The sequence below is a fragment of the Camelus dromedarius genome, chromosome 13, assembly GCF_036321535.1.
Source record: "Camelus dromedarius isolate mCamDro1 chromosome 13, mCamDro1.pat, whole genome shotgun sequence".
In the NCBI taxonomy this organism is placed as follows: domain Eukaryota; kingdom Metazoa; phylum Chordata; class Mammalia; order Artiodactyla; family Camelidae; genus Camelus; species Camelus dromedarius.
The window spans coordinates 63,887,729-63,912,807 of NC_087448.1; the positions used below are offsets into that span (position 1 = coordinate 63,887,729).

Genomic DNA, 25,079 nt, shown 5'->3' on the forward strand with positions numbered 1-25,079 from the left:
GCAATGTGGATTCCACAGATCTGCCCTGCTTCTCTTCAGCTATTTAGCTAAAATTAATCCAAGCCTCATCACTGTGCTATATACTAACTGTTTAAAAGTCAGATAATTAAAATCAGTTTCAATTTCCCTACTACTTGATCAGAAATTGAAAGCTGCCAATATGCTCTTCAAAGCAAAGAATGTATTTGTGTAGCAGATTAAGCTCTGCTGGATTCAGAGTCCAGATAAGGTCAAGCTCAGGCCCTAACACTCTGTATGATACGGTCCTGACCCTTAATGTTTTTGAGTTTCAATACCTATGAGGGTCAAAAAAGACAATAAATATGAAAGCAACTTGTAAACTGTCACGGACCACATAAGTATAAGTTATATATAGTATTAAGTATAATAAAGCAAATTAATTTTCTCAAAGAATCCCAAACAATTCTTGAAATTGCTATTTGCAAAATATCTGTTTTCCTAAGGCTCAAATTTTGTTTCAAATGTATCTGAGTATCTCCTGAGCTAGTATTTGAGAAGCTAGTCTTGTTTTCCTAAGTACTTTTGCGTCTGTTTACTAACCTGACACAAAACCCCAGAATTCTTCCACATCATTTTTTTGGGGGTCTCTTTTTCAGAGAGGCTGAGTTTATACTTAAGAACCATCAGCAAAGAGGATCAAACATGTACTTACTGAATCCGAAACTGCTACATGAATAAAACTTTCAAGGATGGAAGAACTTAGCTGATCCATGACATCAATCATAGGCCTGTCATCGTCCTGCACAGAAGGGAGGCAGTCATTCTCCACGGGAAAATGAATCCTTCCGCCCTCCCTGGCGCCTCTGTCTGGCACATGAAGCAGAACAGCTTGCAAGGTAGTGATAAGGGTTTTCTCACAGAAGAGCGAGTGCCAAGGTGGTGAAAGGGAGGGGTACAACTCCCTAGGATTCTGAGTTTAGTCTTACCAGTTTCCGTGGAAGATAATTAGAGCTCCAATCACACATTGTACTGAAAAGACATGTACCTGAATTTTAAAAACTTGTGCACATACATGTATCTAAATCCCAGTGCCACACGTTACTCACTAAAATGTTCATATTATTATTCATGTGAAGGAATGGAAACCCCACAGGAGTATGCTTTGCCAGACCACGGAAATGCTACTTACTTAAGTCACTGATCTGCTAAAATAACTGATAAATTGTTGACTGTGATTGAAGTTCAGTCCCAAAGAAATGGCACTGAGACTGACCACGTACTCCATGTGGTACCTATGTCGTGCACAGCTATTTGGTAAAAGAAGCAGATTGGAAAAAGCACAAGAGAGAATATCTTTTAAGAAGTTCTTCTACACAAATAACACACGCATGCCCAAACGTGTATTTTGGCATCCTTTATTATAGAGAGGCTTGAAAATACGAAATTATTTACTTAGAAGTCTTATAAGAAAGCTTCGGAATGTCCTTGTTCATGTAGGAGTGAGAATGGTTTCAAAAAATTTGTGGTTGAAAAAAAAAACAAACCAAGATACAAAGAATGGACTGGTAGGTTGCCAGAGGCAGGGGGAAGAGTGGTGGCGAAATGGGTGAAGGAGTTAAAAGGTATAAACTTCCAGTTATAAAATAAGTAAGTCCTGGCGATGTAAGGTACAGCAGGCAGCTCTAGTTAATAATACTGTATTGCATATTTGAAAGTTGCTATAAGAGAGGAGATCTTAAAAGTTCTCATCACAAGAAAGAAAATCTTGTAGCTATGTATGGTGATGGATGTTAACTCCTTATTGTGGTGAACATTTCACAATGTATACAAAAATGGAACCATTATCTTGTACACCTGAAACTAGTACACTGTTGTACGTCAATTATACCTCAATAAGAAAATTATACAAAAAAAGTTTGTGGCTGGCCAGAGAGAGAGCAACATAGGAGAAATGTTCCTTACACAGCCTGCTGGAATAGCAGTTTAAAATCTGGTCTTTGGCAGCATATGTATCTGGCTTTCAATTATAGCTCTGCCACACCTTAGCTGTTGATTGCGGGTAAGGCATCTCACCCCTCTAAACCTCAGTCTTAGAATCTGCACAATGGGGACAAAAACAATACTGTGAGGCTTATATGAGATGATACGTGCAGAGCACAGCTCAGTGCCTGACACATACGCAGTAATTATTATCATCATTATTATCCTAACTAGACACTTACTGGAAGCTTACCAAACTACAGAATGTCTCAGAGATCCATTTGCCAGATCCCAGAGATGTCCTAAAATATATCAGAAAGCTCACTGAAGAAATCTGAACACAGAGGACTGGGATACATTTGCAAATATTTTGTAAACAAAATGACCATTTGAGGATCACAGAACCAAGATTAGTGATTTAAAACAAGTAAATAGGAAGTAGCATTTTTCTAAAGAAGTATGTGACATATAAAGCTGGTCCTTCTTTCATCAACTTATGTATAGAGTTTGGCCACCTGTACCTTAACAACCAAACAAGGATACACAGTACTTGACCAAAATGGGAGGAGAAATGAAGTCATTTGTGGTTATTAATTGGCTTACTTCTCCCATCTCAAGGGGACATGTTTTCTTGTGGTGTCATTTTTCTACCACTATTGAGATTAAACAGTTTTCAGTGAGTCAGACTGTTCGGTACCTTGCTCATTTTAAACGGGATGGATTGTTTTCTCAAGTTCATTCTCTAATATAAATGTAATAATATCTTCTTAGTTTGATATACGCTGAATATTATGAAAGAAAATGATCTATAACCTAATCTTAAGATTCTTCACTTCTTCACAAAGCACCATCTCTTAGAGAATCAGGAATGGTCTATCGTATTGCTCTCAGAACATGCGACTTATCTCTTGTAGATCAAGAGTCCGATTTTGCAATTAAAAACCCACCCTGAATCAAAAATTATTTGTTGGCATCATGGGTGACATGAAAGTACTTAAAACAGTAATGCATTCTTCATAGTTTTTAATCTAAACTTGGAAACTGCTGAAAGACACGAATTGGAAAAGTCAGAAAAATAGTCCATACCTCAGGCTGACCCAGGGCAACGAATAAAGCTCGAATTTCCTTGAGTATTAGAACAGACAGTTTGCGTGTGGCCACCTGGAAACTGCAGAGTAAAACCAGAGCAAAGCCTTCCACGGCATGGAGCACGCTGCAGTGGGGACCCCGCTCCGACTGGATTCGGTGGCCAGAGCCATTTGCAATTAGCTGTCGTGCAATGAGAACATTTTATGTTGAGAAAAAGAACAATGGAAGAAAAAACTACTCTTCTATGTACATCTTCTGGCACATTTGACCTTGTAATACTAAAACAAATTACAATGGCTTAGAATCAGACGTGTCTATGAATTAATTATTATTCACGAAATACCATAGATCCCTTTTTGTTTTCAGATCAGTTGTTACTTTGGAATACCATCAACCCTCTACTGCTTCTGATATGAAATAATTTTTCAAAGGCTATTAATATGAATAAAAACAAAACTTCTTCCATCCATCCCATCTGAGATGACTATATATTTAATCAAAGTGGCCTAATTTGGTTTTATTTAAATTCTCTATAGACCTTTACTTACTATTTAATTGAATTTTCAAACATTTACTTTCTAATCAGACTTGTTTACTTGTTTTCATGTTAGATTTTAATCTGGGTTTTGCACTTCCATGAGATGTGTTCTGAAAGTTCCCAAACCAAGTGAATCTAAAACAGAAGCATGCCAGACAACAAGGCAGATTCCACCTTCATTTCAGTCTTCCTTTTATAAGCATATGTAATCCTTGTTTTTCTCCCTGTCATCTTTTGCCAAGTGTAGAATACAAGCAAGGAGGAATGACCTGACCCTCATCTCTGGTACCCTAGATGGTCCCTGAATGCTATTATACTTCCCGAGCCTCCACATTCCTCAAACCCTCTTCACCAGCCAGACCCTTTCTCCATCTGCTCATTGCCAATGCCAAGTCACCACTGCCCTGGTTCTCCTCTGACAACTCTTCCTCCCTGATCTTCAAAATGTTATCATTAATTTTTGCTGTTCCGGACTGAGGCACAAAAGACTAAAGAAACCACAAGACTGTACTTTCTTCTCTGGCTATGGGAGAAAGCAGTTAATATGTTGCTGACTAGGAGAAAAAAATCTGGAGGGCAGCTAACTTTTATATATCCATATCCATAACCAGCTTTATATCCATATCAGTTCTGTATTCATAGGCATCTCTATATCCATATTCATATCTAGATCTATTTCCAGCTCTACATTCGTATCTAAATCCATATCCATCTCTATATCCACATCCAGCTCTAGATCCATACCCATCTCTAGATCTACATCCATTTCTAGGCCCACATCCATCTCTAGATCATATCCATCTCTAGGTCCATATCCATCTTTCTACCCCTGCCCTATGGTAATTTGCTCTTACAGATTTATAATCATAATTCCCTGAAAAAAAAATAAACATTTTCAACTCCCTAAATGGCCTTGCTTATATTATTAAGTCTAACCTGATGTGGCTTACCATGCCTTGAGTTTCTTGGTCACAATTTAAGCAGATGGGAAAACTAAGGGCCACCACTAGGGAGAAAGTTCCTAGACAGCAGGAAGTAAGAACAAAGGTTCTCTGGGCTGCAACTTATTTACATATGTACTATGTCAAAGAATATAAATTAGGGGGAAGAGGGTGAAAATCACCTCTGAATTTCTGATTTTGTTGGCCTGTTCATAGACTTTTCCTTGAGTTTGTATGACCAGTTTCCACTGGGTGAGCAGCTGGAGCAGTAACTTGAGGGATGAATCGAGGAGTGCGTGATGCATGTCATTTACTTCCCGGAGCAGGAAGTTGGTAAAGCCAAAAAGGACATCTTCCCTCCAGTCCGAGAAGTCAACAAGTAAGCCCTGAAGAGAATTTTGTGCAATATGTCGCAGTTCATCATCCATGTGAATGGAGAGCCTGAGAAATGGAGATACAATCATTCACTTTATTAGCTTTTCTTCTACGTCTATCAAGGAACACACGTAGGCCTCTGTTTTTATTTGTGTCTGAACAATGGGTCACCCTCCCCTACTGTATTATTATATTCTTCACTCAGCTCCCCTAATGTTAACATCTTACAGAACCATGGTACTTTGCCAAAACTAAGTTAGCATTGGTACAGTGCTATGAACCAAAATACAGACCTTACTCCGATTTCCCCAGTCTGTGGTGCTGTATTATGGCCGCCCCAGCACACTACCCATGAAAGTAGGCAAGAATCTACCTTTAGAGTCAAAAGTCAACATAAAAGCCATGTCATGGTCTCTTTAGATGCAACTTTCAAGCAAGGGCCAATACTTGCAGATTTCCAATGAGGTTAATTCCACTCTTCACTTAACTTTGCCATCATTCACAACTGGCCATCTGGAATCTGTCTGAACTTTAAACTGACAGCACAGGATCGTTTTAAGGACTCTTGACAGCCCCAAGGTGGTGTATGTAGCTCTGGCCATATTTGGTCCCACTCCTCTTGAAACAATGGTATTCACATGCTTGACCAGTGAAAACACTCAAAAATATTCCTGGAGTATGAAAAGACAGGACCAGGGAGGGGAGGGAGCTTTGGGAATAGAAGGCCCAGTTGATAATAAAAGTGGAATGTTTGTAGAAGAAAAAGGCCCAGTGTTATGGAACTGAGAGTGAAAATAACATATCAGGGCAAGTCTGAGTGGCAGCGGGTGAGGGCGAAGGGGAAGAAGCTGCGAGGACAAGACCCCTGCCTGTGTCGTTCCTGGAAGAGTCTGAGTAGGGAGCTCGCATCAGGTACAGCTGACATGTCTCCCACCCAGGTCTCTTCCATTTGTACTTTTGTTAGATTTTAACCAGATAATCACGGATCATCTTGTGAAGCACATGGGATTTAATATTATAAAACAAAGAAAAAATTTTAGCTAATGAAAAAGGAGGCAAAGACTCAGAGTTAAATAAGAAAGATGCCCAGCCATGCTGAGGATGCAGGTTGTGCAGGGATGCTGCGAGATGCTGGCGGCATATCTGCTGTCTCACAATGTCTCCTGGTCCAGTGGCCAAGGAGTCGGGGTGAGGAGAGGGGTTCCCCAAACCCCTGCGGGGCCATCCCATTGAGAAACCAGGAAAGAAAGGACAAGTTCTTGCCTGTAAAATAAACAACTGTGACCATAATAAACAACAGTCCTGTGAGAGTTTGGTAGCAGTAATTAAAGAGAACAGAGACTTCTAGAGAAGGCAGCTCATGAAGTGTGACAAGCTTGGGGGACTTTAAAGCAACACTTCTAAGAAGCTGATCTGGTTTCCAGGAGCCTAAAATGGGGTCACAGGTATGTGGTTACACACAAAACCATCGAGGAAGCTTAAAAGGACTCCACAGTGACACAGCAATTAAACAGACCAGAAGAAACCACCGCTGCCAGCATCAGCTGCACCTGTCGCATCTGCCCCTCCCCGGCAGCTGGCCAGAGCAGCACGGACCAGCCCGGCCTGATGAAACGGGCAGAGACACTCTGCACAGGCCACACGTGCCGGTGCGAACGGTCCCGGGGCCCTGGCTGGGGTGGTCTAGGCTGGGTGAGGGGGGTAAGCACAGGACCTTACTACTCAGTAAGGATGTGGGAAAAATGGAGAAAACCCAGAACTTGAGCAAGGCCCCTTCCTTGGTTGGTTGGATCAGACAAATGACTCTGAACGGAAAACACTTTCATAAAGGTGAGCTCAGATTCCGATGGAATCAGCTCAGTAGCTTTGAACAATTTTGCTGCTAGAGGTGCACGAATGAAAAGGGAGTCATTTCAAATTCACACACCATGTGGAAGAAAAGAGCCATTAGGAGAAACAACCTCCTCTCAGTTCTGACAGGATACATGAAAGGTTCTTAGGCAGAGGTGAGGGGCCTGCTGCCCCTAATGTCAGCAACGACAGAAGGGGTTTAAAGATTAAAGTGAATAGTTTTAAAGTCCCCAAAGGAGGGACTTGCCGACAAGTGGACTGTTAACCTTTGGAAAATTCACCAGAAGTGGTGGGAATTCCTTCTCTGCAGGTATTAAAGAATGAACCCACCTATTTACAGTGCTTTGAACTGCATCTCAATGAAAATAAAGAAACAAGATTAAGTGGTTTATTGAGGCAATATATGCAATGACTCCATAGTTCTCACCCGGCTACTCAAAACAGCTAGCCACCCTCCCTCTACAGACGGAGGCTGAAGAACGAATGATAAACGGTAAATGTTAAGTATTTTCCAGACACCACAGAAGATCGTGGAACTGTGTATCCATTACCTCAGGAAGCTCCACCAACTGTCAAGAAACACTGCATAAAATGTGTTCATCTGTCTTTTCGCATAAAACCAATGACATTTGTCACTTCCATTTGACTTCAGGGAAATAACTTCGGGCAACTGACTTCACTCTTCTGAAGTTTAATCTCTTTGTCTGAAAATTGGAGTGAATATGTACCCAGCTCTCCTACCATGATGTGTATGAAGATGCACTGTACATCGTGGCATAATATGTTACTCAAATTTAAAGACGCCTAAAAATAATAAGCAACGTTTGCTGAGAGCTTACTGTGTTCTAGGCTCTATGCTAAGTGATTTACATGCATTATTTAATTCATGAAAGGAGAGTAAATATGGCACAGCAGGCCCTCTGTGTACACATAGTGCTGCAGGAAGTCACAGAGGCCAGGAGTCCACAGACTGCTAGAGAAAGTCCTCCCTGTGGTCAAGGGTGGAGCTGGAAACACCTGTGAGGAGAGTGAGAGAGACGGCTGCCAAGGAGAGACGTGAGCTCCCCTCGTATGTGGAGAATCCTTGGGAGACCCAGGCAGCCGGGAAGGGCAGGCTCTGCTGAGGGTAGGAAGGAAATGCTCCCCAGGGATCTGTTTATCAGGATGTAAGGAGGGCCTGTGTGGCTTCCATGGGGCAGACATGGGAAGATTCCTCACACTGGGCCCTCGTGAGTGGGCTGAGCAACACACGTAAGATCAGGAAGTCAGGAGCTTGGAGAGAGGGGTTTGCCCATTCCATTCCGTTAACTACTGCTACGCTGAACATACTAACTGGAGTCGGAGGGGAGGGGTCTGGGATTCAGCAGTAGCAGAGCTGCTGGGGAGGGAGCCCAGGGTAGTTCTGTGGGGCAAAACCTGGAGACTCCTTATTCAGGGAACTGAGCTTCGAAGGATGGGGAGCTGGCGTGAATGTTGGTCCTATTTTGCCAATTATGAAAAAAAAAACAACAAAAGTTTTTCTCCAGTAAAAATGTAATAGGGATGTGGCCACGAAGTGTCTGAGGTAAAAAGTCCCACACTTCTCTGACCACATCGTGTTCTGCGTCAGGAGTCAACTTGAATCAAAGGCGATTGGACTATAGGGGAATGAGGTGACCTAAGACTGGAAGCCCTCATTGACTGCTATTCGATTTCTTCATTTCTGTCCTCTGACCTTGAGATCTGAAGGGGCTCATTTTCTCACAGGTTAATAGGTGCAGTGTGAGGGCCAGCACGCCAAGTTATCTTTCCCTTGAGGAGAACGGCCTGTGGCTTCTTTTGAAGCTTATGAAAAAGGTCTCTTCACAGGCTGCCCATATAAGTCCAGCCATCTTCTTGACTTTGCCCTAAGACTTGAACTCTCAAGAATATTTATTTATTCTTTCCCCTCATAAAAACAGTACCCATCGCTTTGGGCTTTGTGAGAACATACATCGTAATAAGCACGATGCACTATAAATAGCACCGCCATTCCAGCCACGTCTGACAGACTCCCCCGGACACGCCTGGCCCCGGGGCCAGCGGACCCAGGCGGCACTGGGTCAGGCCACCATGTGATTCCAGAGGTAAGCGTCTCCCACACAGACTGACAGCAAAACTAGAGACTTCACCAGGACTCTGCACAACATTTAAAAAACTCAGCATCTCAAAGGGCTTAGTTACATAATCAACACCAATTAGCCCTGCACTGAAATAAGTGAACTTCCCCTCTACTTCACTTTAACTGATAAGGATCTTTTCCCTGCTGACACATTTTTCTCGCAGATTAACCAAAGGGCCATGTCTTCTGTCGTTTAAACCCTCTCCACAGTTTTAGGAGACAGGCAGTCCTAATCCCATTTTACCAAGGAAAAAGGACAGGCTGAGGGGGCGAAATCATTTGTCTAGATCACATGGCTAGTAGAATGGCAAAGCAGGGAAGCAAAATCCAGATTTCCAAATGAGTGAGTCCTATTCCCATTCTGGAGGCACCTCCTCCAGATCCCTTAAGTGGCGGCGGGGGGCGGGGGGGCTCCCATTCTCTGCTGGTTCACAGGCCATGGAGAGGGGTCTTCTGTTTCCTAACTCCTCACTGTGGCGCCCAGCCTCTGCTCCCAGCACCTACCTCTGTGTCCCACCACCCTCTGCCCGCTCGTCTGTGGCACATGGACAGGCTGCTCCCGCCCATTCCTGGGTGATTGAGGCACACGTCTCACAGCGGTTCTCTACTCTCTGGCTCTGCATCATCCTAGGAGACTCCATGTGAGTGTGGATGACCCTTCCCAGGATCTGAGTCTCTTTATTCCTCTGCTTCCCTGACCCTTCATCCAAGTCATCACGTTCATTCCTCTCCGGGAATCCACCCTTCATTCCTCCCTCACCCAGAACTGGAAGCCCCTCTGGGATCCGGGCTTGTTTCCCCTCTTTCCCCACTGCTCCCGCTTCTGACGAAGGTGCCCCAGGCTCACATTCTGGGGGCCGGGCCTCCACATAAGCCTCGGCTGGCACTTGTTTTGACTTCATGTTCTTCTTCAAGTATCTCCTAAACATGGAATGGAAGAAAGAAGGACCCGAGATTGCCGATTATAGCAAAGAAGAGGTGACAAAAGCCAGTGAGAAGGGCAGAAGGCTTTGGCCAGAGAGCCTCAAGGCTGACACAGTGGTTAGCAAAGTAATGGATCTTCATTCAGTAAACCTCACCAGCCAGCATCACCCTGGGCTAGTGGTGACTGGAAGGAGGAAAGAGTAAAGGAGGGGTGGACAGTAGGCTATTGACTGATGAGAGCTATTAACTGATAGCAGGAAGTGACCCACACAGGATCCTGGACTGGCTGTGCAGAGCAGAGAGCACCATGACCACCATCGCCAGGAGACACTGTGCTCCATGGGGACACTTAGAGCTGTGGGGAGGCGACCGGGTGATCTGTAGTCTTGTGGGATGGGGGCTGGGGCTGTTTTTCGGACACTGATGGGAACTGTGCCCTCGGAAGGCTAGAGAACATGGGTGAACAAGGTTATGCATAATGCATCTTTCATCCAGGCAGCATTAATATTTGTTATCCTTCTCCGGGCTTTCCTCTATTCCATCATTATCAGATTAACCAGACTGAAATGACATTTTTTATTATGTTATTCTCCTGCTTTAAAATTCCATCAGTCCAAACGCCTCAGCTAATAGTAAAGATTAGTTGAAAATCTACCTCTCCAGTTTTATTTCCATTTCTTTTTATCATTGGGTTTCTAAACTCCTTTTTCTTTATTTTTTTTCAAAATCAAGGAAGACTTTTGTTCTTCCTCATTCCATTCCCCCCATGCACCCCGTTTCTAATGATTTTGCCTTCTCTATGCAATTAGGTAATAAGTCACTTATGATTTTTAAATTAAAGACACGCATAACCATCAACCAGAACCTCGGATCAACATGAGAAAAATCAAGCTTACTTAACAATAATAAGATCGTATCACTCAAAGCAAATTAACTTTAGGTTCTAGTTGGACTGTGCATTCATATGGTGGATGGGGAGGGTGAAAAATGTATGATTTGGGGAAGCCTTCTGAAGTTCTAAAATTAGCTTAGCATCCCTGTTACCCACCTCTTGGGCCCTGTGGGTGTGTGGGTCTCAGACTGGGAATCAGACCCTGAGTGAACTCTTTTCCAGCCAGATTCATCCCCTCATTTCTGGGCCCACCCCTGGGCTTTTCCTCCTGTTGCTCCGTGTACCATTTCTGAATTCAGTCTTTCCTTCTAAGGGTGGTTCAAGTTCCTCCTTCTCCCCGGAGCCATCTGCTGCCACACCCAGTCCACAGGAATCCTTCTATCCTCTGATTTCATGTGTCACATTTTTTGTGCCTTTAACTTGCATGTTTCAGGCCTTGGATAGTTACTTTAGATGCCTATGTATCTGCTTCTACACTGAGTTTTATTTTTTTAAATAATCTTTTTCTGTTTTTGTCTCTTTTTGTGGGGGAGGGTAATTAGGTTTATTTATTTTTTAATGGAGGTGCTGGGGATTGAACCCAGGGCCACCACTGAGCTGTACTCTCCCAAACTACATTGAATTTTAAGCCCACTGAATATGGGCAAAAAAAACCCAAACAAAAGAAAAACATTTCTATATTCTTCCTGGGTACTCCAGAGAATACCTAGAATTAGTAAATGTTTGTCCATTTTTAATAATCATTATATAAATATATATATATTTTTGGGAATCATGACAAAGGATTAAAATCAATTTTGATCAAATAATGCCCACCATAGTTCTCACCTACCTAGCCAGCAAGTCAATCAGTTCAAGTTTTGACATCCCATCAGGAAGCAGTCGAGGAATAGCAGCTACACAGGTCCTGAAGAGATCTATTTTTGGCTTTCTCTCACCCCTAGAATTTGAAGACAAAGTTTAAACATAGGTCAGAGGTTATGAAAAATTTTTTGAAAAATTGATCAAATATGTGAACAAAGACTAGAATCCATGCTTTCTGAATCACTGCCTGGTGTTTGTTTGCTCTGTATTATTCTTAAGTATTTATGCCCTTTAGAGCTTGGTCAGTCCTAAGAGGACTTAGAGGAATGTATCTGAAAAGAAAAACACCAATAGCAGTAGCATTCTATCATATGTCTTGCCATTCAGCTGAGTTCCATGGAGTTTGGTCCCTGTGGGCTGCATTTAAGACGCTGAATTCACTGAAATGCCTAAATGCATCACATGTAAGAAATACACTGCAGTCATTCCTACATTCAGCATTTAAAGACGGGAATGGTGCCCCTAACAAGCATGACACCTGGAAGCTTCTCTCCCTGATGAGTTACACTTCTCCTTGTAGAATTCCCACCCTTGTTTTTTTTCCAAAAAAGTTAAGTGCTTCCAAAACTAAGTCTTTCATAATGTCAAGTAAAATCCTGAAATGTATATAAATTGTCCACCCATTTCTGATTTTTAAAATTACACTGATGGTCCTGACCTCTATGGAGATTTCTTCTTTTTACTTTCTTGAGAATATGCATCTTTAAAGGTAATTAATGCCTGCTATATTATGCTGTAAAATTTGAAGGAAAGATATAAATTTTGTGATAAATTATTTCAACTTTTAGTTATTTAAATAGGTAACTGACTCTTAATCACATATTTTATCAATAACCTTTATGGAAAAAACTAAATTCCGTATCAAATCTTTCAAATAACCTAAGTGATAAAATATAACAGCATTTTTAAATTCTGATGATTTAGTCCTCTAAGAATAAACATAAAATTGGTACCAAATTAACACAATCGTAGGACACAAACACAGTAATGATGACATGAAGGAGCATAGAAGTAAATTCCTTTCTGGAACAGTAACTGCAGTCAGAATAGAAATGTAACAAGCAGAATCCATGCTGTCTATAATCTGAGGATGATAATCAGACAGCAATTTTGCTCTGTGATGTTACTTTTTAGCATGCATTTGTAAGTTTGTTAGGAATGAATACAAAACTGTTTATGTGAAAAGTAGAACACATATATGTTAATTTCTAAAATACTCTGCTTTTGTGGAAAGTTGTGAGATTATTTTCTCTCCTTCTCCATAGTCCTTCTGCATGGGATGTATAAGGATTCTGGAGAGGAAGCCACTGTACAGTGGTGAGGGCTGGACTGAGTCAGAGCCTAGTGAACTGATTAAAAGTTGCTTAAATAGTTCCAACCTGCTCACCAGATGTTTTAAACAGTTGGGATTATTTTCATACCTGTCAGAAAACAGATGACCCTGCCTGGCCTGCAGTGCAAGGCAAATTCTGCCAGACTTCCCAGCTGATAAAGCAAGCCTAGATTAGAAACTCTAATCGGTGCATGGTTTCCTTTTACTGCGTCCTTGATTTTTGGGCTTTTAAAGGAAGCGTGTGAATCCCTCAAATAACGTAATTTTAATCAACAGACATCATACAATAATTAGTAACAGATATTATATATTATTATTATTATTAGCCAGCATAACACACAAAAGGGATGAGGAATAGAAACAGAGCAACACAGAATGCTTCATGTTCAAGTTCACGTCTTAAGCAAGGTCTGGAAAAATGGTGGACCGACCTCCAATATCAACTCCAGTAACTTTCCATTAGCGTGATGTGCAACTTAACTCTCTTTTCCTAAAAGCTGACATGATTCTCTAATGTTTCTTCTTGTTTTTAGAAATGTAGCCATGAGTTATTTTCTTTTCAAGGATCTGCCTTGAAGTCTAGCATGAAAACTATTTCTAGCCCTGTTTGGGGGTCTTAAGATGGTTGACAGGAAAAGGTAAAGAATCACCTCAGACAAAGTTTAAGGTATTGTTAAAATCCAAATGAAATGTTTACATTTACAGCTAAACCTGTACCCTTTAATGGTTTTGAGTATACTGCTTTGGTTCTGACCCTATCTCATGATCTCTGGGTTATAAATACAGTTTTCCTTTAAAGGTCTTTCATTTCTTTACTGTTTTTACAGGAAACAACTACATGGCAGAAGTTTTAAAAGCATCTTGTATCTTCCATATTAAAAACTGAAAATTGCTCTCATGTATTCAAAGAGCATGTAATAAGGAGCTTAAAGGTTTATGGACAATCCAGCAATTTGTGAGATACGCTGTACATAATATATTTAATGTTATTAACTTTGGTCAATTTCAATTCTGCTATCATCTTGGTTTAAAAGTCTAAAGCAACATGATCTTACTATCATTTAAATCAAACGACTGGCAAGCTGCAGGACAAGTACATCATATAATCCCATTCTTATTTTAAAAAAGTATGTATGTATGTACATATTTGTGTTGACATAGGGAAAGGTCTGGAAGAAATCACACTGAACCAAGGAATGGTTGTAGATTTCAGGTGGAGCTCTGAGGAGGAGGCTTTCATTTTAATTTGCCATACTGCTAAATATGTATTTTAAACAATTCTCTATTTTTAACATTATTTTATCATGTTTTGCTTTGTCATACTTTGTTTTCAACATGCTACCATTGTAATAAAAATACACACCCACCATGTGAACTTCCCTATATAGGTAACAACCTTCCAGCTAATTGTGGTATTTGGAACTGGGTGACAAAGAAAATTTTCCTAATTATATTTTTGGAAATTTATGCCATAGGTGCCAAATATAATTTAACTCAGTTCAACAACAAAGTCCAAACTTTCTTAAAATGTAAAGTCATAATCTAATCCGAGTTCCTGCCATAATTAATCAAAAGTAGCAAATACAAGTTGTCTAAGTTTCAAATGCAGAGCTTTAATTACAAATCTAGACCTGGGATTTTGGCTAAGAGCATTTGATTTCTACATTCTAAGCTACAAGTGCATCCTTAACATCCAGTATTTCTATGGCACAGTTGCACAGAGACTATTAAGCAGGTTTAACTCTCACAATTCAGGAACTGTCACTAGAAACAAGTGAACTTGAGATTCATGAAAATGGAATGGCTGTAAACTGGTGATGTCACTACAGCACATGGGCTTGGGAGCAAAGCATCATTTCTGAAAAATGTGGACCAGTAAAAAAGTTCTTGGGCCCATTTTCTAACTTCCCAGCCTAATGATACTTGAAATATAACCAAAACAGATCAATCTCAGGTTTGACTTTTTTTTTTTTTTACCATTCATTAAATCTTATCAAAGTATGTTTTTACTATCCTTAATACTTCTAAGAACTCTGTCGAAATTTGTAGATACTGACAGGCATATGTAGAATAGATAAGCGAGATTATACTGTATAGCACAGGGAAATATATACAAGATCTTGTGGTAGCTCACAGTGAAAAAGAATGTGACAATGAATATATGCATGATCATGTATAACTGAAAAATTGTACTCTACACTGGAATTGACACAACATTGTAAACTGACTGTAACTCAAAAAAAAAAAAGAAAAACTTCTAAGATCTCTGATTCTAATAAGATGAGAACGAAACACAGAATAAAGGGAAAGAATCTCCACTGGTGTCTTTTGGTTCATTAATCCTCCATTGAAAACTTAGTCCTCATGATACTCACGTGATCATGTCTTCAGGTTCTTTGTTTAACATCTGGACGTTAGTTAGCATCATACACCTTCCTACTTCTTTATCAAGGTGTCTTAAAATGTTGTCCACAGCTTTTCGTACTTGAGAATAATATAATGACATGCCTGAAAAACACACATTACAGTTACATCTTTGACTAAATTTATCAGGTTGAAATCCTGGTTTATTCATCCTCTATGATATTATTTTACTGAAGACTTTCTGTGGGTCAGTGACTTCTCTGAGCAGAGCCAATTCAATCTCTCACCTGCAGGACTCTTAGCATAGAGCCCCGCTCATAGTGTTCCCCAGATAATCATTTTAATTCAATATCTAGGAATTCTAATACTTCAAAGGGAAATATTTTCCAGAAAAATTAAAATAAACAAGGAAATAGGAAGTTCCACACTAGAATTTTTATGTTTCTAGTTAGTATAAGAAATTTCACCATCATGAGTGATTGTGTGAATAAAAGATAATTCTCATTTGGGGTTAGGATTTTAATAACTTTACATTATTTTCTAAAATACATGTGTGGATTTTTTTTTTAGTAAAAGCAATAAAATGACTTCACATAATAAAATTTTAAAGGAAGAAGAGTGTATTTTAGCTATATTATTTTATCGCTCTCATTAATATAGTGGAAAACAAATGTTTGCAGAATATGTATTTCATATATGAACATGCATTTTATATATGTATATAATACAAATGAAGAGCAAATTGCTTTGCATTTAAAATTTGTACTTTAATGAAATAATTATTAATGGTTATACCTCACTTACTAAACTTTTTTGAACTCATTTAAGCATTGGATAACTGAAGACAAATATTTTAAAGGAAAAAGTTGCCTCATATGTTTCCTCCAGGTCTTTGGAATCCAGGAACTATCTAAGTTTGCAGGAGGTTTCTAAATTCTAGAGCTCAGTAAAGAAGAAACAAATGCAAAACAAGCAAACAAACAAAAAAACACCTCTTTGGATTAAGACAGTTAAACTAAAAAGAAAATAATCTTATGTAAGTTAAACCTACAATATACCTTGGGGTATATGGGATTTGGCATGTTTGTAACACAGGTTAAACTAATTTTACTGAAAAAAAAGAAGAAAAGGAACTATAAAAATGAATGAAGGAATAAATGAATGCATACACACACACAGTTGCTTTATAAACAGGATTATCTACCAAAGGGCATAGATATCTTAGAAATTTACTATAAATTGCAGCTAACCAATATCAGAAGTTAAAAAAGACCACAGATAAAAATCTAACATTTAAATGGCAAAAATGTTTACCATGAAGTTCCAAAACGTATAAAGGGCAGTAAAACCAAGCACAGCATGAATCAAAACAATTAATGCTGGAATGTCTCATCAGTTACTTTTTTTTTAAGGAGATTTTTTTTTAAAGTGAATCTCACTAAAGGGAAGTACCTGTTGGTCATTTTAAAGGCTGAATAAGGCCCAGTGCAAACGTATCTTTGACACTCACCTATCATTTTGGCTTCCTCTTCAGTTAATGTTTTACTCAGATATGTTTTCTTCACTCTCAGTGTGTTTCCTGAAGGGAGAACTGCTCCTGTAACGGGCATGGGAGGTTCACCATCTTTCTGCTGCAAGCTATCAGCTATCACCAAGAACGCCCGTAAACCAATGTTCATTCTCTGTAGGAGACAATATGTTCATGGTAAAGAGAAAGACCCAATCATTTCAGTGAAACTAAATCATCAGTCTTTCAGAGAAGTTAAGCATGGCTTGCCACCTAGATTGGCGTGAGAAAGTCATTTAAAAGGCACAAGAATTTGGGCCAAACTTATGAAAATAAAAGTAAGTTTCTGACAACATTTGTTGCTATATTACAAGAAAACTACTGGGAAGATTTTCATCAAACTTAGAGGGTATGTTTGAGATGTCATGCTCAAACTATCTGGGGGATCCTGGGTGCACCTCAAAGGGACAGGCTGTCATCCTCTAGGGCAGCTGCAACCAAGGCCAGCTGAGGTCAACGAAAGTCTCTTCTGTCTCCTGGAAGGAGACCCGCGTTAATTCACAAAGACTGGATGAAAACAAACAGGAGTTCCAAATGTGAATCACAAAAACAAAAGTCTGCTCTGACCTGCAGGCTGTTGACTTTTGATTCACAAAGGCTGGCAAGTTTGAAAATAAATTTAAAAAATTAAATGCCACAGAACTTGTTACTGATTAAAAAACACACGCGCTTATACAAAGAAATGTCAATCCGGGCCAGATCGTTATCTTCCGCAGGCTCACGTAAGGCAAAATATTGGCTCTGAAAGATGACTTGGTACGATAGTTGCTCCCAGCAGCGATAATCTTAAAAGGTCAGAAGGTACTAAAACATCTGTACTTCCTTAAAAAAAGCTGAGGTTCAGAGAAGTCCATGGCCTATAGCTAGTGAAGGAGGCAGAGCCTGTGGCAAGCCTTAAGTCCAACTCTGATGACTTCGGGTTCAGTGTTCTTTCCACAATCTCACAGGGAAAAGGTTGCAAAGAGGCAGCTTGCCAGGCGTACTTCTCTTGGCCAACAGTCTTTTTAGAAGTTTAAAATTGAATGTGCTGTTCATTTGCATAGCAACCCCTCCCCTCATCCCATGTGGTACATTATACTCATTACACACTCATTTCCATGATCTGCCTGGCCCTTGAGTTGTGATGCTGCCACAGAGTCATATATGCATACATCACTTATTTAATTTCACTAGATTTTGGGATTTAATCATTGCATGTACTGATTCTTCTCTTGTTTCATCACTTCCCAGTACTTTTCAACTTGCTAACCTGCACTGAAATAGTTATAAGTAAAAGTACTGACTTTTCTAAAATAAACAACCTGACTCGCACTGACAGATTATCTTTGGAAGCAAGGTTTGCTCCCTCATACAAGAACGGCATATGGCTGCACACCAACTTTTTATCCTTCTAAGTCTATTCATCCAAAATCTTACTTCTGAAATTGAGCCATCTTGACTATTTAGCCAAATAACATGGAAAGAAACAAACAGAAGATATTTTGGAAGTGATGATCTTCACCCCATTCCCCAAGGTTACAAAGCAAAGGTAGGGTTCTGTCAACACATGCTCTGTAAGAAGTACACAAGAGGATCATTCTTACCTCTGGATTGAGACTGAAAGCTTTTGCTGGTTTTCCCACACAGAGAAAATCAAAAATGATTTCTTTCATTGCAAAATCTAGACGCTCCTATAGTGAAAAAGAAAAACCACAACGAAGGTGTTACAATACTAGTTTAACATGACATGTCTATTTTGGTCATATACACCAAACAGGTGACTGCTGAAAGAGAGGTACCATTTAGTTTTATGCATCAGAGAATCCCTGAAGGAAAATCATTATCTATTCGAACCTCTGGTGGAGCTGCTTCTGTTTTCATGAGGCATGTATAAATGCTTTCATTATATATGTACTTAGGCCTAAAGCACAGAATGGCTAATGACTAAAAGCCAAGAAATAAAAAACCAAAACACTATCTGGGCTTATATACAGTACAAACTCTTCCTGCTTGTACTGCAAATGCTGATAACTTCTTGAAACTCAGTTTAAAATGTATTTTTTAAAATACCACTGCAAAATGGCCATTTTCTTCTACTCTCTAAATGCAGATCCTTTGGATCATGTTATAATAGACAATCTTGCAAGTGAAATGAATAATCAACCAACAAGACAATATCCAAGTTACTTAAATGGGAAAGTTTAAGCCAATTTCTAGTAATTTGAGACAGTGACTAGTAAGATATGACATGTTCATTTTATATAAGATGTTTCAGAATAATCAAAGCACATTCTCAGTCACATGAAAACTACATGTAGGAAAGTTACATTAATTCATCTGCCTGCAAAGTAAGTAATGTCCTTTCCCTAAGTACAAATATTAAAGAGGCATTTCACTGTACTAAACACACACACAGAGATCACATATTAAATAGTCTGTGAAGTAGCAACTGAACTTTACAACTTGATATCAATGTCAATAGCACTTCAACAGTATTTTCATGCCTACGATTTCCCCTCATCCACATGACATTCTGAGTGACAGTAGGCATTTTCATCCACATTTTACAGATAAAGACACTGAGAAAAAAGATGTTCTGTGACTTCTTTAAGGTATAGAGCTGCCTCATGTCAGAGGCTGGAACAGAGTAATCGTCTTTTTATACTTCTCTGTAAATCGCAAGGAAGTCCAAGTTGGGATAAAACCATTTACACACAAAGTGTTTTAAAAAGTAAAAATCTTGGGTCTAAATAGTAAACTAACACTAAAAACCATGTTTAATATTATTGGTCCTAGTTCTTAAGTAAACTAGTATGTGTGAAGTGCTTAGGACAAATCTTGGCAAAGAATAAGTGCCTGATAAATGTTAATAATGCTTTTACATTCCTCTTTTTCACAGGGTGAAAGCTAGAGCATTATTTACTCCTCCAAGTTCACTAAATTGTCTTTTTCTGATTTCCTCCAAACATCAGACTCTGTTTCCTCCCGACTTGCAGAATCTAGAGCAGAGAAGCAGGAAAAAACAGAGACTAAGAGTCAGGACCCTTTTACTAATAGGCTCTGTGACCTTATATGAGTCACTTAAACCCTGTCTCTGAGGTCCTTCATTTGTCAAATGCTGAAAACACTTGGCAACCATGTCATAATTTGTTTTGAAGCAAAAAAAAAAAAAAAAAAAAAAAAGCCATGTGTGAAAACATTTGCAAACCATTCTGATAAGTCTCTACACGTAAGATATTATTTTAGACCCTTCTTCTGTTAGTACCTCATAAGAAGGAGGTGGCTACTTAATTGCAATTAGAAGACTCTCACTGCCAGAAGCTTCTCCATTACCTGGGCAATGAACTGGATGATTTTCACAAAGATGTTCAGAGGCATATCCCTTGGCACCACACCACGGGACCCTTTGGGGAAAAGTGTTGTGATGATGGTTATAAGACGGCTGAAAGATAAGGGGAAAAAAAGAGAAAAACAAGCAAGATTGGCTGAGCTCCAGTACTTTAAGGGAAAATGGCAGATGCTTATCTAAGTATCTTATCTAAGTATCAGACAGAATTCAGAAAAAGAAAACAAACCACTTCATTCCTTTTCCATTAGCATAATTACTCTATGAAAAGGTTTTCTGGAAAACTAAAGGCACTTGGAAAATTATAGCCATTTCCTTTGCTAAAGTGGTAAGTGTAGCCCTGACACGGATCTTGGCAGTTCTGGTAGAGGCTGGAGTTTCTGTAATGGCTGCCAAGCCAGCGTCAAGGAAAGCCTGAAAATGTCCTTAGCGCTTAGATCTTTTAAAAGCTGTCCACTTTGAGCAGCTTCTAGTTTGGTTAGTGTAGGCAGCAATGAAACCAGATACCCTCTTCCCTGGCTAAGTGAGGTGGTTACCATTAACCCAAGCCAGCTCCTTACCTCTGAGTAGCCGTGTTGCTTTCACATTTAATGCGAATCATGTAAACCCAAAGTAATCTGTACAGAGATTCCAGTGCAACTCGAGCCATCTTGGGGTCTTTATTCTACAACAGAAACCAAGATGTAGGATTTCAGATTAAATGGAGATGCTTCTTTTCTGAATGCCTGGAAATAGAGGGCCTCAGGAGGGTGGTAGGGTCCCTACTGAGTACACTGCACCATCTGGGACTCACAGGGTCATTGCTTCCAGGTGCAATCTCTGAATAAGTAATCTCTGAGGAAGCATCCAAATAGCCAGAAGGGCAGGACAGAGGAGTTCTGGGGGAAGTCATGACGTTCTCTCCTTTCCAAGATGAGTACTTGAGACTGCCTTCTTCCTCCAGCCCTAGGGAACAATATCCTCCAGAACCTAAAGGAGAATCCATCTGTTCTTTCTATTGCTGATTATGCCCTTGTAACACTTATCACTTTGATTCCCCAAACTCCTTACCACCCACCCTCACCTCCCATCTAATTACCCTCCAACATCTACTGAGACTAATTACACTAAGCACCGGGATACAGAGATAAAAGGTAATCCTCTTCCCCTAAGATGTTCGCAATCTTTGAGGGATTGGGAGATGGATAATAAACAGTCAAAGACACAATGAAAAACTGGTAGGGACTGGAGCTCGAGGGTGGAAAGAAAGGTAACCCATGGCAAATCAAGGATGGGAGTCAGGAAAGGTTTCCAAGGGCAGACAAAAACTCAGATGAACTTAAATCTATTCATTTGTTCATTCAACAAACATTCGAGCAGCTATACTGGGCCACGCCTTATGCTTGACTCTAGAAACTAAAATGATGGGGAGGGAAGGGCATTTTCTGCAGAGGCAACAGCACATGGGAGCTACGAGAGCTGGGGAAGAGGGGCCATGTTTTGGACCCTAGAATAGTTTGTATGCCAGTGCACAGGCCCAGGCAAAGGAGCAGTGGCCCCTATGCCTTGAGAGGAAGGCAGGGATCACACGAAGGACCCTACACGCCATGCTAAATGAAGAAACCAGGGTTCTCATGACGGTGACAGGAAGCCGCGAAGAGCAAGGAGACCATGGAGGAAGTCTGCAGTGGGGGGACCGGAGCAGGGGCAGGGAGACCAGCTGGGGCACAGCTGCCGGCTTCCCGGCTCCAACAAATAGGCCAGAAGGGAGGGAAAGGATTTTGTCCTCTGAGGGTCTTCACCTTCATGCCTTCCTTTCTGACTCTCACTCCATCCTTTCATGGTTTTATAGATTTTATCTACAAAATGGGTCTTGAATTCGGCATCTTCTCCGTTCCCACTTCCTGCTACAGCCCAGGCTTCCTGCCCTGTCCCTGGGGTTGCCACAGTCACCTCCTGCACAGTCTCCGCCAATTGATTCCCTCCCCACGTCCTATCTGACACTGATCGTAATCCTTTCTATTTAAAAGTCATGGGTTGGATGGTCTCCCTGATGCTTACGTGATCAAGTTAATGTTTCTTGGCATGGCGTACCTGATCAGGCAATATCTGGCTCTAACCTATCTTTTCTGCATCCCATCCTGTTTTTCTCCCACAAGCTCCCCAAGCTCTAGCGAGACCACCTTTGCTCCATTTCTGAGTCCGGAGTGGGTCCCTGCCCTCCCCTGTATCCTTTTCTACCACATGAACCCTACTCTTTCACTGTCTACTTGAATGTCTCCTCCTTCGGGCAGGCTTCTCCAGTCCTCCTCAACATCCCGAATCCCATCCCATTAAAACACTTACCCCCTCCTGAGTGTCCCCTGACCCTCATACAAACATCTAGCCTAGCCTTTCAACTCCACACATGGTCTTGTTTTGACATAAGCACCCACATAAATAGTGGGTTCTCTGAAAAGAAGAGGCAGTTACCCCAACATCTATTAGAATTCCTGCCACTCTGCTAGGGGGTCAATAAGTGTTTGCTAAACAGCCTTGAAAAGTCCCTCTTAACCTTCTTATAGGTCTTTTGCTTTTATATTACTTCTCTTCCCTGTTCATTTATTAATCTTATCATAACTGTTTAAGCTGCTGTACTCTGAGTGTAGAGAATCTGGGTACTGTCTATGGCCATGCCATCCTGAACACGCCCAATCTCGTCTGATCTCGGATAATTTGGGTACTGATTTTTGAAGAACTCATAATTGTTTAGAGATAATCTAAGATAAATTTACCATTAAACTACTTACTGAATAAAGATGAGTCACATAAATAAATTCTATGGAAAAGACTACAGGGAGTAGTTTTTTAGATTAGGAAAGAGATTTCTTATGTCTATGTATTTTTAAAATAACTTTGTAGTGTGAATATTATAAAATTCTCAATTTCTGTATGCATTTGGTCTGATTTTGGATTTTTTTCTTCTATTCGTCTGTCTCTTCACGTGCTGACACCACATCATTTTAATTTCTGAGGCTATAGGATGTATTTTACTATCTTGAATGGTCTACCTTCTACCATCCTCTGCTCTTTTTCTTTTCTTTCTATTTTTAGGATTTTCTCAGATATTTGTGAAAATTTATTCTTCCAAATAAACTTTATAACTACTTTTCTAGCTCTAGGGAAAAAAATGCCCCAACTTTTTAGAAGCGTACCTTTATACACAAAGCACTTTTTTTGTTCTGTTAGTAAAACAGGTGATACTCCTTATAGTATGTCAAATGTCTTGGTTACATAAAAATACTTTAACTACTAAATGAGTAAAGTTGCATTTAAATTATTCCATCATTTAAAAATGTCAGGAATTCTAATTATCCTTCCTCCAGTCACTCCAGATCAGCAAATGTCTATGATGTGCTTCCACAGTGGTTAAAAGCAGACTATAGACACACCCGGCCTGGGTTTACACCCATCCTTGCCCTGCAGTTATTAGCAGCAGGGAACCTCTGCAATCCCCCTGGGTCTGATCGTCCCTGTCTGTGGAATGCAGATGATATTCCTCCCTCCCTCCTAGGAGTGTTAGGAGAACTAAATGAGTTAGTGCATAGAAGGAATTTAGCACCGTTCCTGCCCATTGTAATTAGTATTAGGTATGAGGCAAAGATCCAACAGCAAACAAAGGAGATGTAGTCCCTGACTTCAGGGAGCCTCCATTCCAGTGGAAACGTCTCCTCCTTTGTGAATGTCCCTTTATGAGCACACATTAAGTACTTTTTATGTTTGCATAGTGTGGCATTCAGCATTCTCTCTTGTGCCTTATCCCACATTGTGGATCATGACCAGGTAGGGCAATCATCATCTAACTTCCGTTTAGGAGCTTAACTGAAATCTCCTGTTTAAATGATTCATATTACTGTCTTCTGCTTAACTTCAACTTCTCTTATACTCTTTCCCTGCCCCTCTACCCACAATTATCTTTTTGATGCATCTTGTTGTGACTGATGTCCTTTCACTCTTAAGAGTGTGCTTGAGATTGTCTATTTTTGCTCCCATAGAGACTGAAGAATGTTAACGGCAACAAGTAGGAAGAACAGAATTCGCTGATAACTTGGTTGGTGATAGGGTCATTGGCCAGACCATTTCCCAAGATCCATCAGCTGACCATTTGCACCCAGTCACAGGGGCTTCCTATAAATATGCAAATTCTGTGGCTATGCCTCAGATATTCTAAACCAGAATCTCCAGAGGTAGGTTTCAGCAAGTTGCATTTGTAACAGGCTCCCTCAGAGATTCTCATGGACACTAAGGTAAAGATCTACTGATAACAGCTTGAAAAAAAATTCTAGTCATCTTTTGATCTTGTTATACTCAAAACTCTTGCAATTTTTCTTCCATCATAACTGAAGCGATTGAAGTAAACCTATTTCTTTCTGTTATATTTCCTTGCATATCACAGCACGGTCAACACCTTCCTTCTTTTTGGTACCCCCTTTTGATACCTCAATCAATTTACTTTGCTTGTAAGCCCATATTTTTGATGACTGAACTATCCAAATAATACATATGCTACAGCTTAGGATAACCTCTAAAATTACCATACCAACAGTTTACAGAGATTATTTTTCAATTCATAAATAAGGCACTCACAGAAATTAATACACTTGTCATCTGATCACTAATTTTCACACCCAATTTATGTGCACTATTCGAATTTATAAATTTCACTCTGAAAGGTGCCTTTGACAGATCCAAAACATAGATCTAAGAGATTTTTCTCAAGTTCATAGAAATGAGGTTAATAGTAAAACAGAATAATTACTTCTTAAATAGTTAATTCTGTACCCTTTAAATTTGATATTTACAGAGAACAGCAGTTGTTCTAAATGGTACCACACATTTTAATGCATTCAGGCAACGACTGTGGAATCCTTAATATACTACTCCCTGCTTCCCCTTATAAAATAAGAATATCATTAA

At 40.0% G+C, this 25,079-nt stretch overlaps 1 protein-coding gene across 5 annotated transcripts in view; it reads right to left on the reverse strand.

Moving 5' to 3' along the window:
- Nucleotides 1–25,079, reverse strand: part of FRY (FRY microtubule binding protein) — a 361,507-nt gene that overhangs the window by 95,527 nt on the left and 240,901 nt on the right. For all 5 annotated transcript variants that reach the window (XM_064493224.1, XM_064493223.1, XM_010994182.3 and 2 more), the window contains 9 exons: nucleotides 20,705–20,808; nucleotides 20,132–20,240; nucleotides 18,403–18,489; nucleotides 16,763–16,934; nucleotides 15,264–15,396; nucleotides 11,524–11,631; nucleotides 4,692–4,950; nucleotides 3,028–3,210; nucleotides 674–760 (listed from right to left, as the gene is read on the reverse strand). In XM_064493224.1, the coding sequence (XP_064349294.1) occupies nucleotides 674–760; nucleotides 3,028–3,210; nucleotides 4,692–4,950; nucleotides 11,524–11,631; nucleotides 15,264–15,396; nucleotides 16,763–16,934; nucleotides 18,403–18,489; nucleotides 20,132–20,240; nucleotides 20,705–20,808 (1,242 nt within the window). The remainder of the gene's footprint in view (nucleotides 1–673; nucleotides 761–3,027; nucleotides 3,211–4,691; nucleotides 4,951–11,523; nucleotides 11,632–15,263; nucleotides 15,397–16,762; nucleotides 16,935–18,402; nucleotides 18,490–20,131; nucleotides 20,241–20,704; nucleotides 20,809–25,079) is intronic.